An 18,031-nucleotide genomic window follows, 5' to 3' on the forward strand; every position below is an offset into this window, starting at 1 on the left:
GGTTCTGGGAGGTGGAAGTTGTTATGTCTGCCTACGCCAGCGCCATCTTGCCGCTACCCTACCTTATGTTTTTTGAGATGCATTTATCACAACTCAAGGTTATAAACTCCTTTGAGGAAAGGGACTGATTTCTATTCACTTTCGTGCCTGCCTTTTTTCCACCATGCCTCTAGGTCCTCAATAAATATTTGCAAGTGCAGTGGGATAATAATATAGTGCAATAGGGACTTGACTTTGCTCCTGGTGATCCTCTCTATCAACCAGCCCCCCCCCTATTCAGTAAAGACATTCATTGCTTGAGAGATAAGTCATTACAGCAAAAAGCAGAAATCCAATATTCATTCTTGGCTCTTGAGTTTCAGTAGTTTAAACCATCCAGAATTTAAAGCATAAAATTTATGCCATAAACAAAATATTTGAATAAATACATAAATTAGAGCCAGTGTCTCTAGTTTCTCCTAGCTACTTCCAAACTAGATAAAGATTCCATTGGCTGGGGAGATATGGAATAGGGAAGGAGAAGAGAGTTACAAGACACCAAGGAATGAGGAGGAGGAGAATAAGGGTGCTGCCTTGAAAGGCCAACAATGGTTGAAGGAGTGGATAATAGAAATGCTAGGTGGGTTGGCAGGTATAAAAGCAGAAGCACCTGTGATTCACTGGGTAGAAACTCACCAAGTTTCCCTGAACCTAATATAGCTTGGGAGGAGTAGCTGGTCAGACAATCTTGAGCCAGTCCTCAAAGCTTCTGTTCTTGGAATTATAATGTAACAGAGAAAACTGGATTCAGGGAGCTTAGGTGTACAGAGATAGAAGTTTTTTAAAAGAAGTAAGAGATAAGAAGTGATGCTGTCTCAGCAAATACCAGTGTGGACAGAGGCCTCTCTGACCTCTACTAATACCTCTCTTGAAGGAACAAAGGGAGCGACCCCTGGAGGACAAAGACGCTCAGACAATGTGCTGGAGGAAGAGGATTTATTAGCTGGTGGGGCAATGTGACCTACTAAGCACCACAACGCGAGCTCCCCGAAGTTAGCTTTTAAGTCTTATATACCTTTACAGCTTTAGCTTGCACATGAAAAGTGCCTAATTTCTTTGACTTGTTTGCAGACCTACGTGACTTTCATGTCTCTGGGAGGGAAGGGGGTATGAGAGGAGATTCAAACTGTTTGTCCCTGACTATTCACATACCCCATTTTCTTTGCTTGTGTTGCAAAGTTACATTTCTTCAATACCTGAATATGTGAGCTAAATTGTTACCCGCTATTCAAATTAAAAATAAATTTAAGACTGGTGCAGCCACTGCAGAAAATAGGAGTTCACTCAAAAAAAAAATTAAAAATGAATCTGCCTTATGACCCAGAGATTCCACTTCTTGGAATATATCCAAAGAAATCCAAAACACTAATTTAAAAAAATATATGCACCCCTATGATTACTATAGTACTATTTACAGTAGCCAAGATTTGGAAGCAGCTCAAGTGCCCATTTGTAGATTATTGGATAAAAAAAACTGTGGTACATATACACAGTGGAGTACTACTCAGCCATAAAAAAGAAGGAAATATATATATTTTTTGAGAGACAGAGGCAGGGAGAGAGAGAGGAACATCAAGCTGTTTCTGTATGTGCCCTGACTAGGGATTGAACTGGCAATCTCTGTGCTTAGGGACCATGCTCCAACCAATGAGCTATCCTACCAGGGCTTAAAAAGAAGAAAACCTTATCTTTTGTGACAACATGGATGGACCTGTAGAGAATTATGCTAAGGACAGTAAGCCAGTCAGAGAAAGACAAGTACCATATGATTTTTCTTATATGCGGAATCTAATGAAAAAACTAAAAACAATAAAAACTAACAAGCAAAATAGAAACAGAGTCATAGATACTGAGAACAGACTTACTGACAGCTATCAGAGGGGAGGAAGGTTGTGGGATTGTGGGGGTATAATAGGTGAAGGGATTAAGCAAATAAAAACTCATAGACATAGACAACAGTATGGTGATTTCTAGAGGGAAAGGGTGGGGTGGGGCAGACAGAACAGTGTAAATGGGGAATAAATGGTAATATAAGGAGACGACTTTGGGTGGTGAACACACAATACTCTATAGACGATATATAGAATTTTACACTTGAAACCTATATAATTTTATCAACCTATGTCACCCCAATACATTCAATAAAAAATTTAAAAATAACACATAAAGAAATGTTCTTTAAAAATTTTAAGTGATAAGAGGGGAAATAGACAGATTCTCACATGCACCCTGACTTGATCTATCCAGCAACCCCCTTCTAGGGATGATGCTCACAACCAAGCTATTTTTAGTGCCTAAGGCAAATGCCACAGAACCATCCTCAGTGCCTGGGGCCAACTCACTGGAATCAATCAGGCCATGGCTGTGGGAGGGGAAAATAGAGAGAGAGAGAGAAGGGAGAGGGGAGGAGAAGCAGATGTTTGCTTCTCCTGTGTGCTCTGACTGGGAATCAAACCTGGGACTTCCACACACCAGGTTTATGCTCTACCACTGAGCCAACCAGCCAGGGCCATAAGTAAATTTTTAAATCTCCCTTGAGATAATCACTTTAATTGGGCACTAAGTAAGAATTTAAAAGACACAGTGACCATCCTTGATAGAAATGAGACAAAAATAGAAAGAAAAGGAAAGGAATGGAAAAGTAAAGGTGTATATATAAAAGTAAAGATGCTAAAGTTGTCATTTCCTCTATTATTTTATTTAATTAGTAAATATCTGTTTAACGTCTATTTTATGCTACCATGCTAGGTGCCTGTTCTAGGGAAGCATGTGGGATTTGAAGGTGTGGGGACCCTAATAGTGAAGACCAGGATGGGAGCTCTGGTTAATATGAGAAACTGCAGAAGCAAGTACTGAATCCTATGACTTTCTGGGCTGCTTTCCCTGCATATGTGGGCTCCCTGACTCAGCTTTGGTTCCCAGGCTTTTCTAGGTCAGCAGCCCTGAAGACCACCTTTTTTAGGTGTGGGCTAGCTGGCTCAGCAAGTCGACATCACCGCACGATGTAACAGTTCATGTAATGTTCATACTGTTGCTACTATTGTCTCTAAGCCCTGTATCTACCAGTGCCTGCCCTGCTAGAGCAGCAGCAGCAGAGATGAAGCAAGAATAAAGCATTGAAGCATGCACCATCTTCCTCAGCTCCTTACGCTTTCTTTATCTTGAAGATCTCCCCACCAAATTATCCCCTATAGAGTAGGTGTGCTCTGACAGAAAGGGATGATAAACTTTTCATTTTTATTCTCCATTATTTCTGCACTGTTGTTTCATGAGGATAAATTTATGCACCACGTGCTCTTAAAAAGAGAACGGAGAGATGAAGTGTAAATTGAAGATCTAGTGTGAAGAGAGCAGTGTGGCTGGCGTGCAAAGAGTACAGAATGAATAGCTGTGCAAGGTCCTGCTCTTCAGCAGAGCAGAGGTTCAACTTCATGCATTGTGTACATATAGAGATCAGAGCGCAGGTTCATGCTTAGTACAAGAAGTTGTTTCCAGGGAAGAAGATGTCTTGCATCAGTCTCCAGGGGAAGCATGTGGATGCTTAGGTGAGAACAGTGCAGCACTTGTTGAATTTCACTGCATTTTAGGAACCTATAACCAGCAGCAACATGGAAATCAAAAACTGTTACCTGGGCTTCCTCCTCACCCCCTGAGAATTAGTTGTTAAACATTTCCCAACACACCACCTGTTCTTCCTCCATATTTGCACAGTTGTAGGTCAATTTAAAAGTCAATTTTTATTTTAATAAGTCTGGTAAATTTCATTCTCTACTTAGCCCATTGTTATACAAAATCATTGACTTCCTTATTTTATATAACTTACCAGGCTGACATCTTCTGAACCTAATGGACAATCCATGAGAGGAGAGACAACCAATAATTAGGTGCTTATGAAGTATTCTTGCCAAACAAATGAATTTGAATACATTTATGCTTCTATAGCTAAATACCAGTTTGCAAGTAATATGAGGAATAGAAAACAAGTTAATGAATCAAGAAGGCAATCAACTAAATCTACAGTGCAGTATATTATATGGAACCGCTGACTCATTTTCCCTACCCAATCAATGGCATAAATAGAGCAGGGGGGTTAAGGAACTATTATAGAAAAAACAGACTTAAGTGCCATAACCACTAGTTTCCATGTATGAACCTTGTTGGGATCAAAACTGAAATCAAAAGAATAAAAAAAGTATGCTTGAGGCTCTCAGAAAAATTTTCCCACAGACTGAATATATATAACTTTAGAAATTATTGTCTTCTGAAGGGGAATATAGTCAATATTATTGTGGTAAGTTTGCACAGTGACCGATGAAGACTAGAGGTAGTGTGGTGATCACATTGTAAGCTATATAAATGTCAAATCAGTATGTTGTACACTTGAAACTAATATAATGTTGTATGCCAACCATACTTAAATTTTAAAAATTGTATTACCAAAATAGAAAAAAAATACTGTCATCTTTGTTATGTATGATAATGGCATTTATATTTTAAAAATTCCTTATTGTTATAGATAAATAATGATTACTTGTAGGTGAAATCATAATGTTTGAGCAGTGTTTTTTCTTTTCAATTACAAAAAAATTTCTGAAAAATAGTATATGACAGATGAAGCAAGAGTGACAAATTTTTATAATTGTTGAGATGATGGATCAAAAAAATTCATATTCCCTCTACTTTTGTATATGTTTATCATTTTTATAATAAAAAATGTTCAGGCTGCTTCATTTTAAATTTCAATAGTTTTTCTTGCACTCAGGCTTGCTAATTTTTTTCCAAATGCACCACTGCCCGTATCTATTTTTCTATATTGGATTCACTCTCTCCCTCTTTGTCTATAGATTTCCTCATTTTACTCGAGCACCTGCTCCAGTAGTTGCCTAAGAAAAAATAAGTATGAAGTAAATTTTTTAGTCCTTAAATGTCCTTATTCTCTCATATTTGATTTGGCTTGATATTTACCCCCTCAGAATTTTGGAAGCTTTTCTCTATTTACCTGTACTTCCAGCTTTCTGCATGGATGTTAAGATGCTCAAGGCTATTTTGATGTCCATTTTTCCCCCTTTCTTGAAGATTTTAGAATCTTCTCTTTATCCTTGTTGTTATAAAATTTCTCAGCATATGCTGTAGGCTGATCTTTTTCTATTATTGTACTGGGGCCTTGTGTCTGATAAGTCCAGAACATTTTTCTGGTTTTTTTTATCATCTTACATTTTCTCTGGAGCCTTTTTCTATGATTCTTAGTCATAAGATATTAGACCTAATCATCTCAATTTAAGGAATATATTTGGAGAAATGCTGGGTGGAAGGAAACTGGAAGAAAATCACGAAAGGCTGGGGGAGATGTTTAACCAGAATGCTAACCTGACTCAGGTGAAGGAGAGAGAGAGAGAGATGGAAAAAGAAGATTGGGCAGAAATGTCCTTGACACTCCTTAAACCCACTATTGTGGACAAAACCTCCAGGGAATCCTTGAGTCAAAGTCAACAGACAAGAGTCCCTGTCTTTCAGCAATGTATTGGCCTTATTATTTCTGCTGCACTCAGTCATTGGTGTTAATCTACACTCGGGCATAAGACTCAATGCAAGAACAGTGATAGGTCTCAAAGTGATGCATGTGGGCAATGGTTAGTTGATTGCCTTACCTTATGGTCTGATGTGCCAACGTCACGGCTGCTACCATAATGTACTTTTTTTTGAGCTGAGAGGAAAAAAGATAATGAGGCAAACTTCTGCATGCACCCCAACTGGGATCAACCCAGCAACCCCATCAGGGCTGATGCTCAAATACCAAGCTATTTTTGGCCCTGGCCGGTTGGCTCAGCGGTAAAGCGTCGGCCTGGCATGCGGGGGACCCGGGTTCGATTCCCGGCCAGGGCACATAGGAGAAGCGCCCATTTGCTTCTCCACCCCCCCTCCTTCCTCTCTGTCTCTCTCTTCCCCTCCTGCAGCCAAGGCTCCATTGGAGCAAAGATGGCCCGGGCGCTGGGGATGGCTCCTTGGCCTCTGCCCCAGGCGCTAGAGTGGCTCTGGTCACAGCAGAGAGACACCCCAGAGGGGCAGAGCATCGCCCCTGGTGGGCAGAGTGTCGCCCCCTGGTGAGCGTGCCGGGTGGATCCCAGTCGGGCGCATGCGGGAGTCTGTCTGACTGTCTCTCCTCGTTTCCAGCTTCAGAAAAAAAAAAAAATACCAAGCTATTTTTAGTGCCTGAGGCTAATGCATTCTAACAGAGCTATACTCAGTTCCTGGGGCCACAGTTGAACCAATTAAGTTACTGGTTGCAGGAGGGGAAAAGAAAGAAGGGGAGGGGAGGAGAAGCAGAAGGTCAGATCTCCTGTGTGCCCTGATGGAATTGAACTCAGGACATCCATATGCCAGGCCAACACTCTATCCACTGAGACACTGGCCAGGGCCCATAAAGTACATTTTATAATCATGTGATGTTGAATGTGATTGTTCATGTACTGTGCCTAGAATAGTGTCAAGCACAACATAGGCACTCAGAGAAGATCATCTATTGTGTTAATGAGTGCCAAGGAGAAGCCTGAAATGGTGTAGGATTAGCCAAAGGGATTGTTATAAACCTTATACTCTAAACTTCAGAATGTATTTACTTTTATTTCATGCACTATTCAAATAAGTGGGGTAACTTCAGTACAAGTAAAACCCGAGTTAGAAATGGCAGAGTAAAGAAAATGTAAGCTTATTAGTAAGGTGCAGAAAAACAATAAAAAGAAAACACAACCAAAACACATATTTTCAAAAAAAAATTGTTTTTTGTATTTTTCCGAAGTTAGAAGCAGAGAGGCAGTCAGACAGACACCTGCATGTGCCCGATGGGGATCTACCCGGCATGCCCACCAGGGGGCAATGCTTTGCCCATCTGGGGGGTTGCTCCATTGTAGCTGGAGCCATTCTAGAGCCTGAGGTGGAGACCATGGAGCCGTCCTCAGTGCCCGGGTCAACCTTGCTCCAATGGAGCTTTGGCTGCAGGAGATGAAGAGAGAGTAGAGAGGAAGGAGAGGGGGAAGGGTGCTTCTGTGTGTCCTGACTGACCAGGAATCGAACTCAGGATTTCTACATGCTGGGCTGGCGCTCTATCGCTGAGCCAACCGGCCAGGACCTCAGAATTTTTAACATTAGGAAACGTGGGTAGGCAAGGGTGCTTTGTAGTATTTCATGAATGTATCAATCGATGCTCCTAACAATAAGTGATTTCAAAAAAAAATATTTTATCAGCACATTGAAAAAGCAGGAAAGTATGAAATGCATTTTAAAATTATTTCAATCCAGCCTGACCAGGTAGTGGCACAGTGGATAGAGCATCGGACTGGGATACGGAGGACCCAAGTTCGAGACCCTGAGGTCACCAGCTTGGCGCAGGCTCATCTGGTTTGGGCAAAGCTCACCAGCTTGGACTCAAGGTTGCTGGCTTGAGCAAGGGGTTACTTGGTCTACTGAAGGCCCATGGCCAAGGCACATATGAGAAAGAAATCAATGAACAACTAAGGTGTTGCAACAAAAATCTGATGTTTGATGCTTCTCATCTCTCTCCGTTCCTGTCTGTCTGTCCCTATCTATCCCTCTCTCTGACTATCTCTCTGTCTCTGAAAAAAAAAAAAATGAAATTATTTCAATCCAGAAGAATTAAAACTGCAGAGAAGTTCCATAATAAGAGTAAATCCTCCAGGATTTTGGAGAGCTGATAGTTTATTAATCTAATTAAATATGTGGCGCTTTTGTTTTCCTGTGCATAAGTGCATATCATTTTTTTTTTGCCATCACTTGATAATGAAAAATCATTACCTTGCTCATTGTATGATCTGATTCTGTATTGAGATCCTCACACCTTTCATGCCATTCGTCATACTCCCTAGGTGTAGATGCTTCCTAAGCAAACAAAAATCTCTACGATAAATCATGAATATGAGTGGAGCCTTCAATTCATTTAAATTAAGCTCCTGGGATGGGCTTGGTTGTCGCATGACTGTCAATGGTGCATGCCCCAGGCTGTCTGTTTAGACATAGTCTGGCCTTGCTTCCCCGACAGCCAGCTTCATTGTGACAGCACTTCCTTGTCTCCACCAAGCACTCCTGCTCACATGATCCTGCTCTTGCATATGAACCACTGATGTGAACAGTGCTTTCACAAACATTGGGCTAACACAGTGTGTCCATAAAGTCAAGGTGCACATTTGACTGGTCACAGGAAAGCATCAAAAGATGATAGAAATGTGAAATCTGCACCAAATAAAAGGAAAACTCTCTCAGTTTCATACCTATTCAGTGCAGTTTGATGTGGGCTCACGCACAGATTTTTTAGGGCTCCTTAGGTAGCTATGCTGTATAGCCTCTACAGACTCGTCACTGACTGATGGCCTACCAAAACAGGGTTTCTCCACCAAACTGCCGGTTTCCTTCAACTGCTTATCCCACCGAGTAATGTTATTCCTATGTGGTGGCGCTTCATTATAAATGCGCCGATATTCATGTTGCACTTTGGTCACGGATTCGAATTTAGTGAGTCACAGAACACACTGAACTTTCCTCTGTATGGTCCACATCTCGACTGGCATGGCTGTGGGCTGCTCTGCTGTATACACGGTGTTACGTCATCATCTGCACATACGCACATGTTGCCACATCATCCTACAGAAACTGGAAGGGTTTTCCTTTTATTTGGTGCAGATTTCACATTTCTATCATCTTTTGTTGCTTTCCTGTGACTGGTCAAAAGTGCAACATGACTTTATGGACACACTGTAGTAAAATTAAAATTGCTTTGCTGGGATATGACATCAACACCTCTGGTGAATAAATAAAGAACTTGATGGTAGTTCATCTTCTAACCACTCAGGAGTACTGTCAGGGCCAGAGCAGCTACTAGCTAGAACCGTGATGGCAAACCTATGACACATGTGTCAGCACTGACACACATAGCCATTTTTTATGACATGCGGCCGCATACCAGAAAAGTATGGGGCCACATGCTGAGAAGAACATTTCATCCTCGGCTCCTGCACAGCCAGGTGCAGGAGCCGAGGATAAAACATTTGCTGTAGTGTATTGGCCAAAAAAACAGAACTCCGGCACAGAGTGTCTAGGTCTAGGACTTCCGGTTAGGCCATTAGGGGATCTTTGACCTCACTTCTGGCCAGTGGAGCAGGGAGCAGCAGATGCCCCCAGGGGGATGCATCTCTGGGGGCCCTGTGATTGCCATTACTAGCAACCACATAACCACAGCAACCATCATCCAATCTACTGTTCTGGGGTGTCGTGGATTTCTAACTGACCATCATTACTGAGATAAGTGAGGGGGAGGCTGGGAGAGGCGAGGGCCTGTGCTATGGGTGCCATTTCCCGCCATTAAAAATAGCAGCAGCCATCTTAATTTACATAAGATGCAACTTGCAGAATTTCAAGACAGCATCTGGGCTCAAGTGTTTGTCAACTTGAGGTCCAATCATGAGAATCTGGAAAGGTGCCACTTGGAGAATCAAGGGGAGTGCCACTACAAACAGGAAATTTGGAGTTTCTGGAACCGATTACCAGACACTTTTAGCACCCTGAAAAATATAGCAATGGCTTTACTCACAGTTTTTCCCTCTACGTACTTTTGTGAGATCTTATTCTTAGCGCTAAATAATATCAAAACCAACAAAAGAAACAGATTGACAGCGTGACCAGGTGGTGGCGCAGTGGACAGAGCATTGAACTGGCAAGCGGAGGACCCAGGTTCAAGACCCCGAGGTCGCCAGCTTCAGAGAGGTCTCATCTGGTTTGAGCAAAGCTCACCAGTTTGAACCCAAGGTTGCTGGCTTGAGCAAGGGGTTACTCGTTCTGCTGAAGGCCCACGGTCAAGGCACATATGAGAAAGCAATCAATGAACTAAGGTGTTGCAACAAAAAACTGATGATTGATGCTTCTCAACTCTCCATTCCTGTCTGTCTGTCCCTATCTATCCCTCTCTCTGACTCTCTCTCTGTCTCTGTAAAAAACAAACAAATAACAAGAAAAACCATATATTGTACAAGAAACAACTATGATTTGGTGCTTCCCACTCCTCCCCCCTGCCTTTCTATCTCTCTATCTTATCTCTAAAATAAATTAAAAAAAAAAAAAAGAAACAGATTGACAGATGAAGTTAGTAGCGCTTGCTTGGGCTTGAAGTGTACAAAATACCAACCTTCAATTGAAGATTTAGCCAATGAAATTCAGCAACAAAAAGTCACTAATAGGCAGGTTAAAGAATTCCCCCTCCCCCTCACTTATCTTAGTTCACGGCACCCCACACAAGTTAAATAATATCAAGACCAAAAAAAGAAACCGACTGACAGATGATCAAAGAAGTCACTAAGCAGGTAAGTTAAATAATTAGTTTTTGGTTTATTAAATACAGTTATATATTACAATTATACATTTTTGTTATTTAAACTATAAATATCACGAAATTATGGTTTTTTTCTCGAAGTGACACACCACCCGAGTTATGCTCGTTTTTTTGGTGAATTTTGACACACCAAGCTCGAAAGATTGCCCATCCCTGATCTAGAACAAAAGACTTTCTCTGAGATACTGGCTTACTGGCACACACGGGGGGACAGCAGCAGCCACACATGAATGACAGTGAGAGAAAGAGAGCGCACACAGAACACGCACATAGCATCTTGTCTTAGTGAGTTCTGGCTGCTGTAACAAAAATACCACAGATTGAGTGGTTTAAACAAGTTCTTCAGGCTGGGAAGTCCAAGGTCAAGGCACAGGTAACTTTCCTATCTGGTGAGGCCCACTTCCTGGTTCATCGACAACTGTCACCCCCCTGTGTTTTCACATTGGGGAAGAGAGGAGAAAACTCTCTGGGGGGGGGTCTCTTCATAAGGGCACTACTGCCATGCATGAAGACTCTGCCTCATGAACGAGTCACCTCCCGAAGACCCCACCTCCAAACACCATCACACTGGGGTACATTCAATCTACAGCTTATCTATAACATATGTCAGAGTTAAGAACAAAAGCAGAATCTTTCTTATTTTCCCACTGAATGTAAGCTCCTTGGGGGCTAAGCTCTGTTTGCTTGCAGCTACACTAAGTAAAATTTATAAAGAAAACATAGTCATGCCACATAGGCAGCGCTCAATTCATGTATGATAATGAAGAACAAAAGAAAACAACGTCCTAAAAGAAATCTGTTCCTGACATTGCTACAAGGATTAAAATAGCCATTCATTTTGCACAGGTTTAATTTCCCCCAGTTCTTGGCTATTACCTCCTTTTAAGTCATCTGCATTTTGGCTTTGGAAAGGGCTCAAAGGGCTGTGCTACACGTATGAACAGCCAGTTCTTTTAATTGTATTAAATTCATTATCCCTTCTTTCTCTTCTACCATCACGCACAGCCTTCCAATGTCGTCCGTTTTCCTATGAGCAGTACTTCCCCCTCCCCTTTTATTCTGCACAGCATCAGCACATTTTGAAATATACAGGTCCACAGGTAAAATAACTGAAACGCACAAGGAAAAAGCAGGCAGGAAGAACCGCAGCCTGGAATTTCAGATTACTTTTTCGGTCTATATTTCTATTCCATATTTTCTTTTCTCATCTTTACATTTTATCAAGACATGAAATTAAATGTGCTACAACTCCTTAGGAATAAGTAAATTCAGGACAATAGTTGAGTGACAATCTTTAGAACTAAAACTTATCTGAATTTCAAACTATAGTTTGTTTTTCCCCAAAACTAACTTGGTCAGATTTGAAAAATAAAAGTATTATGAAGCATTCCGACTTTTGATTTAAGCACAAACAACATGTTGGCTAATTTGTACTGATTTTATTGACCAATCTAAATGTGATCATATTTTAAAAAAGAGATTGCTATAATTTGCTTTTTCTATAAAATGTCACCATTGCGCCTGACCAGGCGGTGGCACAGTGGATAGAGGGTCGGACTGGGATGCTGAGGACCCAGGTTCGAGACCCCGAGGTCGCCAGCTTGAACACGGGCTCATCTGGTTTGAGCAAAAGCTCACCAGCTTGAACCCAAGGTCACTGGCTCCAGCAAGGGGTTACTCGGTCTGCTGAAGGCCCGCGGTCAAGGCACATATGAGAAAGCAATCAATGAACAACTAAAGTGTTGCAATATGCAACAAAAAACTAATGATTGATGCTTCTCATCTCTCTCCGTTCCTGTCTGTCCCTATTTATCCTTCTCTCTGACTCACTGTCTCTGTAAAAAATAAATTAATTAAAAAAATAAAATATAATAAAATAAAATGTCACCATTGCATTAAATACTTTGAAAACAGTCTTTGTGAATCAATCTGCACTTACTAGATTTGCTTAAATGATAGCATTAGAATTCCATGCTGAGATTTAATTTGGTTTTAAAATAACTCCCTACATGCAGACCATTTCCAAGGGAGGAAAGGTTAGTTCCCAATTATTTTCATGCCGTCAGTGCTAAATGTGTTTAATAACTCACTTACCTACAAGCTGTGGGTTCTCTGAAGACCTCCCCATTTAGTGGGATGCACATGCTTTACCTCAGGCTATTTTATATTTGAAAAAAGGGAAAATGCAGAATCATAGCCAAATGAAAATAAAAGTTCTTACCTTGTTCATGTCAAAGGTATTATAGACTTGATCAATGTGTTGATTGGCTTTTTGATTCAGACCTTGCAGACCCAAGAGTGTCTTAAATTCATGCAGCGTTTGCAGGCCAGATGGATATTCCATCATAAATTTTCTGTACCACACATAGGTCTCTTTAGCAGGAATTGCTGTCAGGCCATCAGCTATAGATTCGCTATTTCCCATCGTGACTCAGTCTACAGCTTTTTCTCAGGTTGTTTTCAGGTAGGGTCTGTTTGTATTTATTCCGTCACTCTTCACTAAAACTTGAGGCTAACATATGACCTTAGAAAGCTACTCTAAACCTCTTACAGCTACAGGCTAAATAAGAATAGAAAGCCAGTGAGATTAACTCATCTGTGCAGTTTTAAGACTAGGTCATTTACTGCTAACTGACAGGATTGTGCCGTTCAGAGAGAGTTTTCTGTGAAGGGTGGCAGATGAGATACTTAGGGTAATTCTTGCTGTATTGTTAGCCATAAATTCTGCCTACATTATAGAGTGACACAGTGAGGTTTAAGGGAAGAACTTTTTATAGCAATCAGGAAGCCTGGGTTCTAGGCTCTGCCATTTATTAAACACATTGAGACATTATTTATGTTATCCATTCTCATTTCCCCATCTGTAAAATAACAAAAGTATTTGCCTTTCCACACCTAAATATTGTGAAGAAGATAAATTTAGATGAGAAACATTTTTTAAAACCATGGGGAAATTATACAGTCTGAGTTTGTTAAATTAAAAGGAAGTCTATGCATGAACAGACACTTCTCCCAGGAAGAAATACAAATGGCCAACAGATATATGAAAAGATGCTCATCTTCTTTAGTTATTAGAGAAATGCAAATCAAAACTGCAATGAGATATCACCTCACACCTGTTAGATTAGCTATTATTAACAAGACAGGTAATAGCAAGTGTTGGAGAGGCTGTGGAGAAAAAGGAACCCTCATACACTGTTGGTGGGAATGTAAAATAGTACAACCATTATGGAAGAAAGTATGGTGGTTCCTCAAAAAACTGAAAATAGAACTACCTTATGACCCAGCAATCCCTCTACTGGGTATATACCCCCAAAACTCAGAAACATTGATACGTAAAGACACATGCAGCCCCATGTTCATTGCAGCATTGTTCACAGTGGCCAAGACATGGAAACAACCAAAAGCCCTTCAATAGAAGACTGGATAAAGAAGATGTGGCACATATACACTATGGAATACTACTCAGCCATAAGAAATGATGACATCGGAACATTTACAGCAAAATGGTGGGATCTTAATAACATTATACGAAGTGAAATAAGTAAATCAGAAAAAACCAGGAACTGCATTATTCCATACGTAGGTGGGACATAAAAGTGAAACTAAGAGACATTGATAAGAGTGTGGTGGTTACGGGGGGAGGGAGGAGAGGGAGAGAAAAAGGGGGAGGGGGAGGGGCACAAAGAAAACTAGATAGAAGGTGACAGAGGACAATCTGACTTTGGGTGATGGGTATGCAACATAATTGAACGACAAGATAACCTGGACTTGTTATCTTTGAATATATGTATCCTGATTTATTGATGTCGCCCCATTAAAAATAAAATTATTAAAAAAATTAAAAAAATAAAAATAAAAATAAATAAAAATAAAAAATAAAAGGAAGTCTATGGGCCCTGGCCAGTTAGCTCAGTGGTAGAGCGTTGGCTCAGTGTGTGGATGTCCCAGGTTCGATTTCTGTTTAGGGCACACAGGAAAAGTGACCAGCTGCTCTTCCCCCCCTACGCCTCCTCTCTCGCTCTCTCTCCCCCTCCCGCAGCCAGTTCCAGTGCATTGGCCTGGGCACTGAGGATGGCTCCATGGAGCCTCCACCTCAGGCGGTAGAAATAGCTTGGTTGTGAACATGCCCCAGATGGGCAGAGCTTCAGCCCGACTGGGGTTGCCAGGTGGATCCAGGTACGGGTGCATGGGGGAGTCTCTTTATCTTTTCTCCTCTCACTTGGAAAAGAAAAAAAAAGGAAGTCTGTGTATAAGAGAGGAAAATGGGTCAGTGATAACCATATTCTTAGTGGTAGACAGAAGAGCTGTAGATGTAGTAAGCAGAAGAGGGTGCTTTGTAGATAAAGGGACATGCTGGACTGTGTCTTCTGGCATCATCCCTGCCTTTTTTTTTTCCTTTTTTTTTAGCTCTTCTGCCTCTCTAGTCTGCATCTAACCATGCCCTCTCCCTGCTAGTTTTACCCCTTCCAGTTCCCAAGCTGATCATGTCTGAGACAATTGCAGTGAGCTTGAGAACTGAGTGAATAAGCCCCAGAACGGTATCTATGCTCCAGTACTAGAATTTAAATGCCCATGTGGTCCTCAGCTATTTGTACCTAGGAGTAAGAGAATTACATTATTTCTACCTAGGGTCATCTGGTCCCAAGTATGGTTCTGCTCTCCTAAACTGACTCCATTCTCTCCCTCCAATTCCCATCCTGAGACAGCTCATAAGTCTGGTCTGTGCCTTAGTCCCTGTTCCCCTAGTCCTGATTATCTGTTTAAAACCCAGATTCCTCAAGAATTGGAGTCACTGGGGTCTAAAATTAATTGTCTCGGCAGGAAGTGGGGATGGTTAAGGTGAATATGATTTTGCGTCAAACATATCACTGTAGATTTTCAACAGAAAATTTTTAACTTCATAATTAAGAGTTATATAACAAGTACTCAACAATGTCATAGAAATTTAGAACTCAATCATCTGATAGTGTTACCTGAAACCATTAGAGTAGATAACATGGATTTAGTCCTGGGGATTATTCAGTCAGGAAATATGAGAAATATCCTGTTAGAATCTTCAAAAACCATTTCCTGGGACGTCCCCCTTCAGACTCTTAGAAAGTCTGCCAGAAGGACGCTCAGAGACACTGAATTCTTATCACCATTAGCAATTATTGATCACCAATTTTCAGAGGAAAGGAAGAATGGATACTGATGATGGCAAAGAAAGGTAATGAAAGTTTTCAAGGGACCACGAAGATTCCTTGTGGAAGAAAAACTTTGAGTGGGTCAAGGATGTAAGATCCAGAAATCATATTTTTATAAAAAGTTTGCATAATGATTACTTGTTGATACAGGAAAAATAATTTAAAACTATTACAAATAGTATGAGAACTCATATTGGATACAATATTGCTATCTAAAAGTCAGGAGTCTTGCTATATAGACTATTAACCAGTTATAAGATAAGGGGAGAAAACATAATGGGAAAGGCTTCATTATATATAATAAGTCAAAGCATAATTAATTTAACTGCTACTATAGGGCACCAATGAAGGCCTGAACATACAAAATGGTATATTTTGTGTGGTCTTGGGTAGAAAGATATGATATTTTTTAAAAGGCCACTCTCTCTTACCTTATAAAATCATCACAAATCCAACAAAATCAAATAAAATTTGTGGGTGAGAGATGACTAAAAAAGTTAAATGTAATTTTGATAATTAACCCTTTGAGTAGTACGAATGTCTATGTACATGTGCCTCCTGACCATCCAAAGTACGATCGTACATGTGTAAGGCAACATTAAAAAAAGTCAGACGTATGTTCTTCTGTTTCCATAAACTGGTTATCAAACATGATTTTTTTTTTATTTTATTTATTTATTTTACAGAGACAGAGAGTGAGTCAGAGAGAGGGATAGACAGGGACAGACAGACAGGAACGGAGAGAGATGAGAAGCATCAATCATTAGTTTTTCATTGCGCGTTGCGACATCTTAGTTGTTCATTGATTGCTTTCTCATATGTGCCTCGACCACAGGCCTTCAGCAGACTGAGTAACCCCTTGCTTGAGCCAGCAACCTTGGGTCCAAGCTGGTGAGCTTTTGCTCAAACCAGATGAGTCCGCGCTCAAGCTGGTAACCTCGGGGTCTTGAACCTGGGTCCTCGGCATCCCAGTCCGACGCTCTATTCACTGTGCCACCACCTGGTCAGGCTCAAACATGATTTTAAGTTAATAAAACTGTAACTGGAATAAATTTTATTTTTTAAAAAACTCACTCCCGGGGGTCAGCGAGCATGAAAAAAACTCTCTACTCAAAGGGTTAAACATGCAAGGGCACAACAGGAAAATTCTGCAGTATCAAATTACTGACTGACCAACTCTACCAAATAACGTGTCGAAAGTAAGAAAAGAGGGGGATAATCAATCAATGAAAAATGATGATAGAATTTTTTTTTTTTTTTTTTTTTTTTTTAGAACTTAGCCCAAATACAAATAGGAATTTACAACACAATAAAGATGGTTTGAAGATTGATGGGAAAGAATTGATTACTAATTTTAGGACAATACTGTGACTTATCTGGAAACACACACACAAAGTTAGATTTTTAATTTACTCTTTACACCAAAATAAATTTTAGATGAATTGAAGGTTTAAAAATATAATTATTAAAATCATTGTAAGAAAGCCTGACCAGGTAGTGGCACAGTGGATAGAGCATTGGACTGGGATGCAGAGGACCCAAGTTCAAAACCCCGAGGTCACCAGCTTGAGCAAGGGCTCATCTGGTTTAAGCAAGGCTCACCAGCTTGAACCCAAGGTTGCTGGCTTGAGCAAGGGGTCAGTCGGTCTGCTGTAGCCCCCGGGTCAAGGCACATATGAGAAAGCAATGAACAACTAAGGTGCCGCAATGAAGAACTGATGCTTCTCATCCTGTCTGTCCCTATCTGTCCGTCCCTCTGTCTCTCTCTGTCACACACACACAAAATATCATTGTAAGAAAATAAAGAAACATTTCCTTATATTTTTAGCATTGGAAAGAAAGTCCTTTCTAAATTTGACTACAAGGCCCAGAAACCATAAACAAAAAGAAAATTAAACCAAAAAATTTTTAAATCTTATTTGGTTAAAACCACAAAGTTTTTAAATGAAAAATTATAAGAAAATATTTGTGATCCATATAATATAAAAAAAGATAATTTCCCTAATATGAGAATAGTTCCTATAAACCAGTAAGAAAACACCACCCAATAGAAAATAAACAAAGGTTAAATTTAAAAATTCAAATGAATTTTAAACATTAAAAGATTCTCAGCCTTACTCATAAGAAACATGTTAAAGCTATAAGAATAACCACTTTTTATCTATTTGATCAGCAAGATTAGTGTAAAGCCAGTAGGCACGGCCACCATCACAGCCGCCTGGCCCATGCAGGTTCGCATTGGATTCGGACAGTCGGTAAAGAAACAACGGAGCCAAAAACTGGTGGACCATCATCTTTAATTCTAGCTTGCACCTGGCGGGCAAGTAAAAACACACACTGGGCTCCAAAACCCACTCACATTCAGTGCTCACAAACCTACTGACTTATCCGAGTTTCCTAGAATCAAAGG

At 40.5% G+C, this 18,031-nt stretch overlaps 1 protein-coding gene across 1 annotated transcript in view; it reads right to left on the bottom strand.

The window, feature by feature from the left end:
- GUCA1C (guanylate cyclase activator 1C) overlaps nucleotides 1-13,046 on the bottom strand; it is a 49,110-nt gene extending 36,064 nt beyond the window's left edge. Inside the window, exon 1 of the mRNA XM_066347036.1 lies at nucleotides 12,654-13,046. Within this exon, the coding sequence (XP_066203133.1) occupies nucleotides 12,654-12,857 (204 nt within the window). The 5' untranslated portion in view covers nucleotides 12,858-13,046. The remainder of the gene's footprint in view (nucleotides 1-12,653) is intronic.
- Between the last annotated feature and the right edge of the window lie 4,985 nt (nucleotides 13,047-18,031).

This window comes from Saccopteryx leptura, chromosome 8 (genome assembly GCF_036850995.1).
Source record: "Saccopteryx leptura isolate mSacLep1 chromosome 8, mSacLep1_pri_phased_curated, whole genome shotgun sequence".
In the NCBI taxonomy this organism is placed as follows: Eukaryota; Metazoa; Chordata; class Mammalia; order Chiroptera; family Emballonuridae; genus Saccopteryx; species Saccopteryx leptura.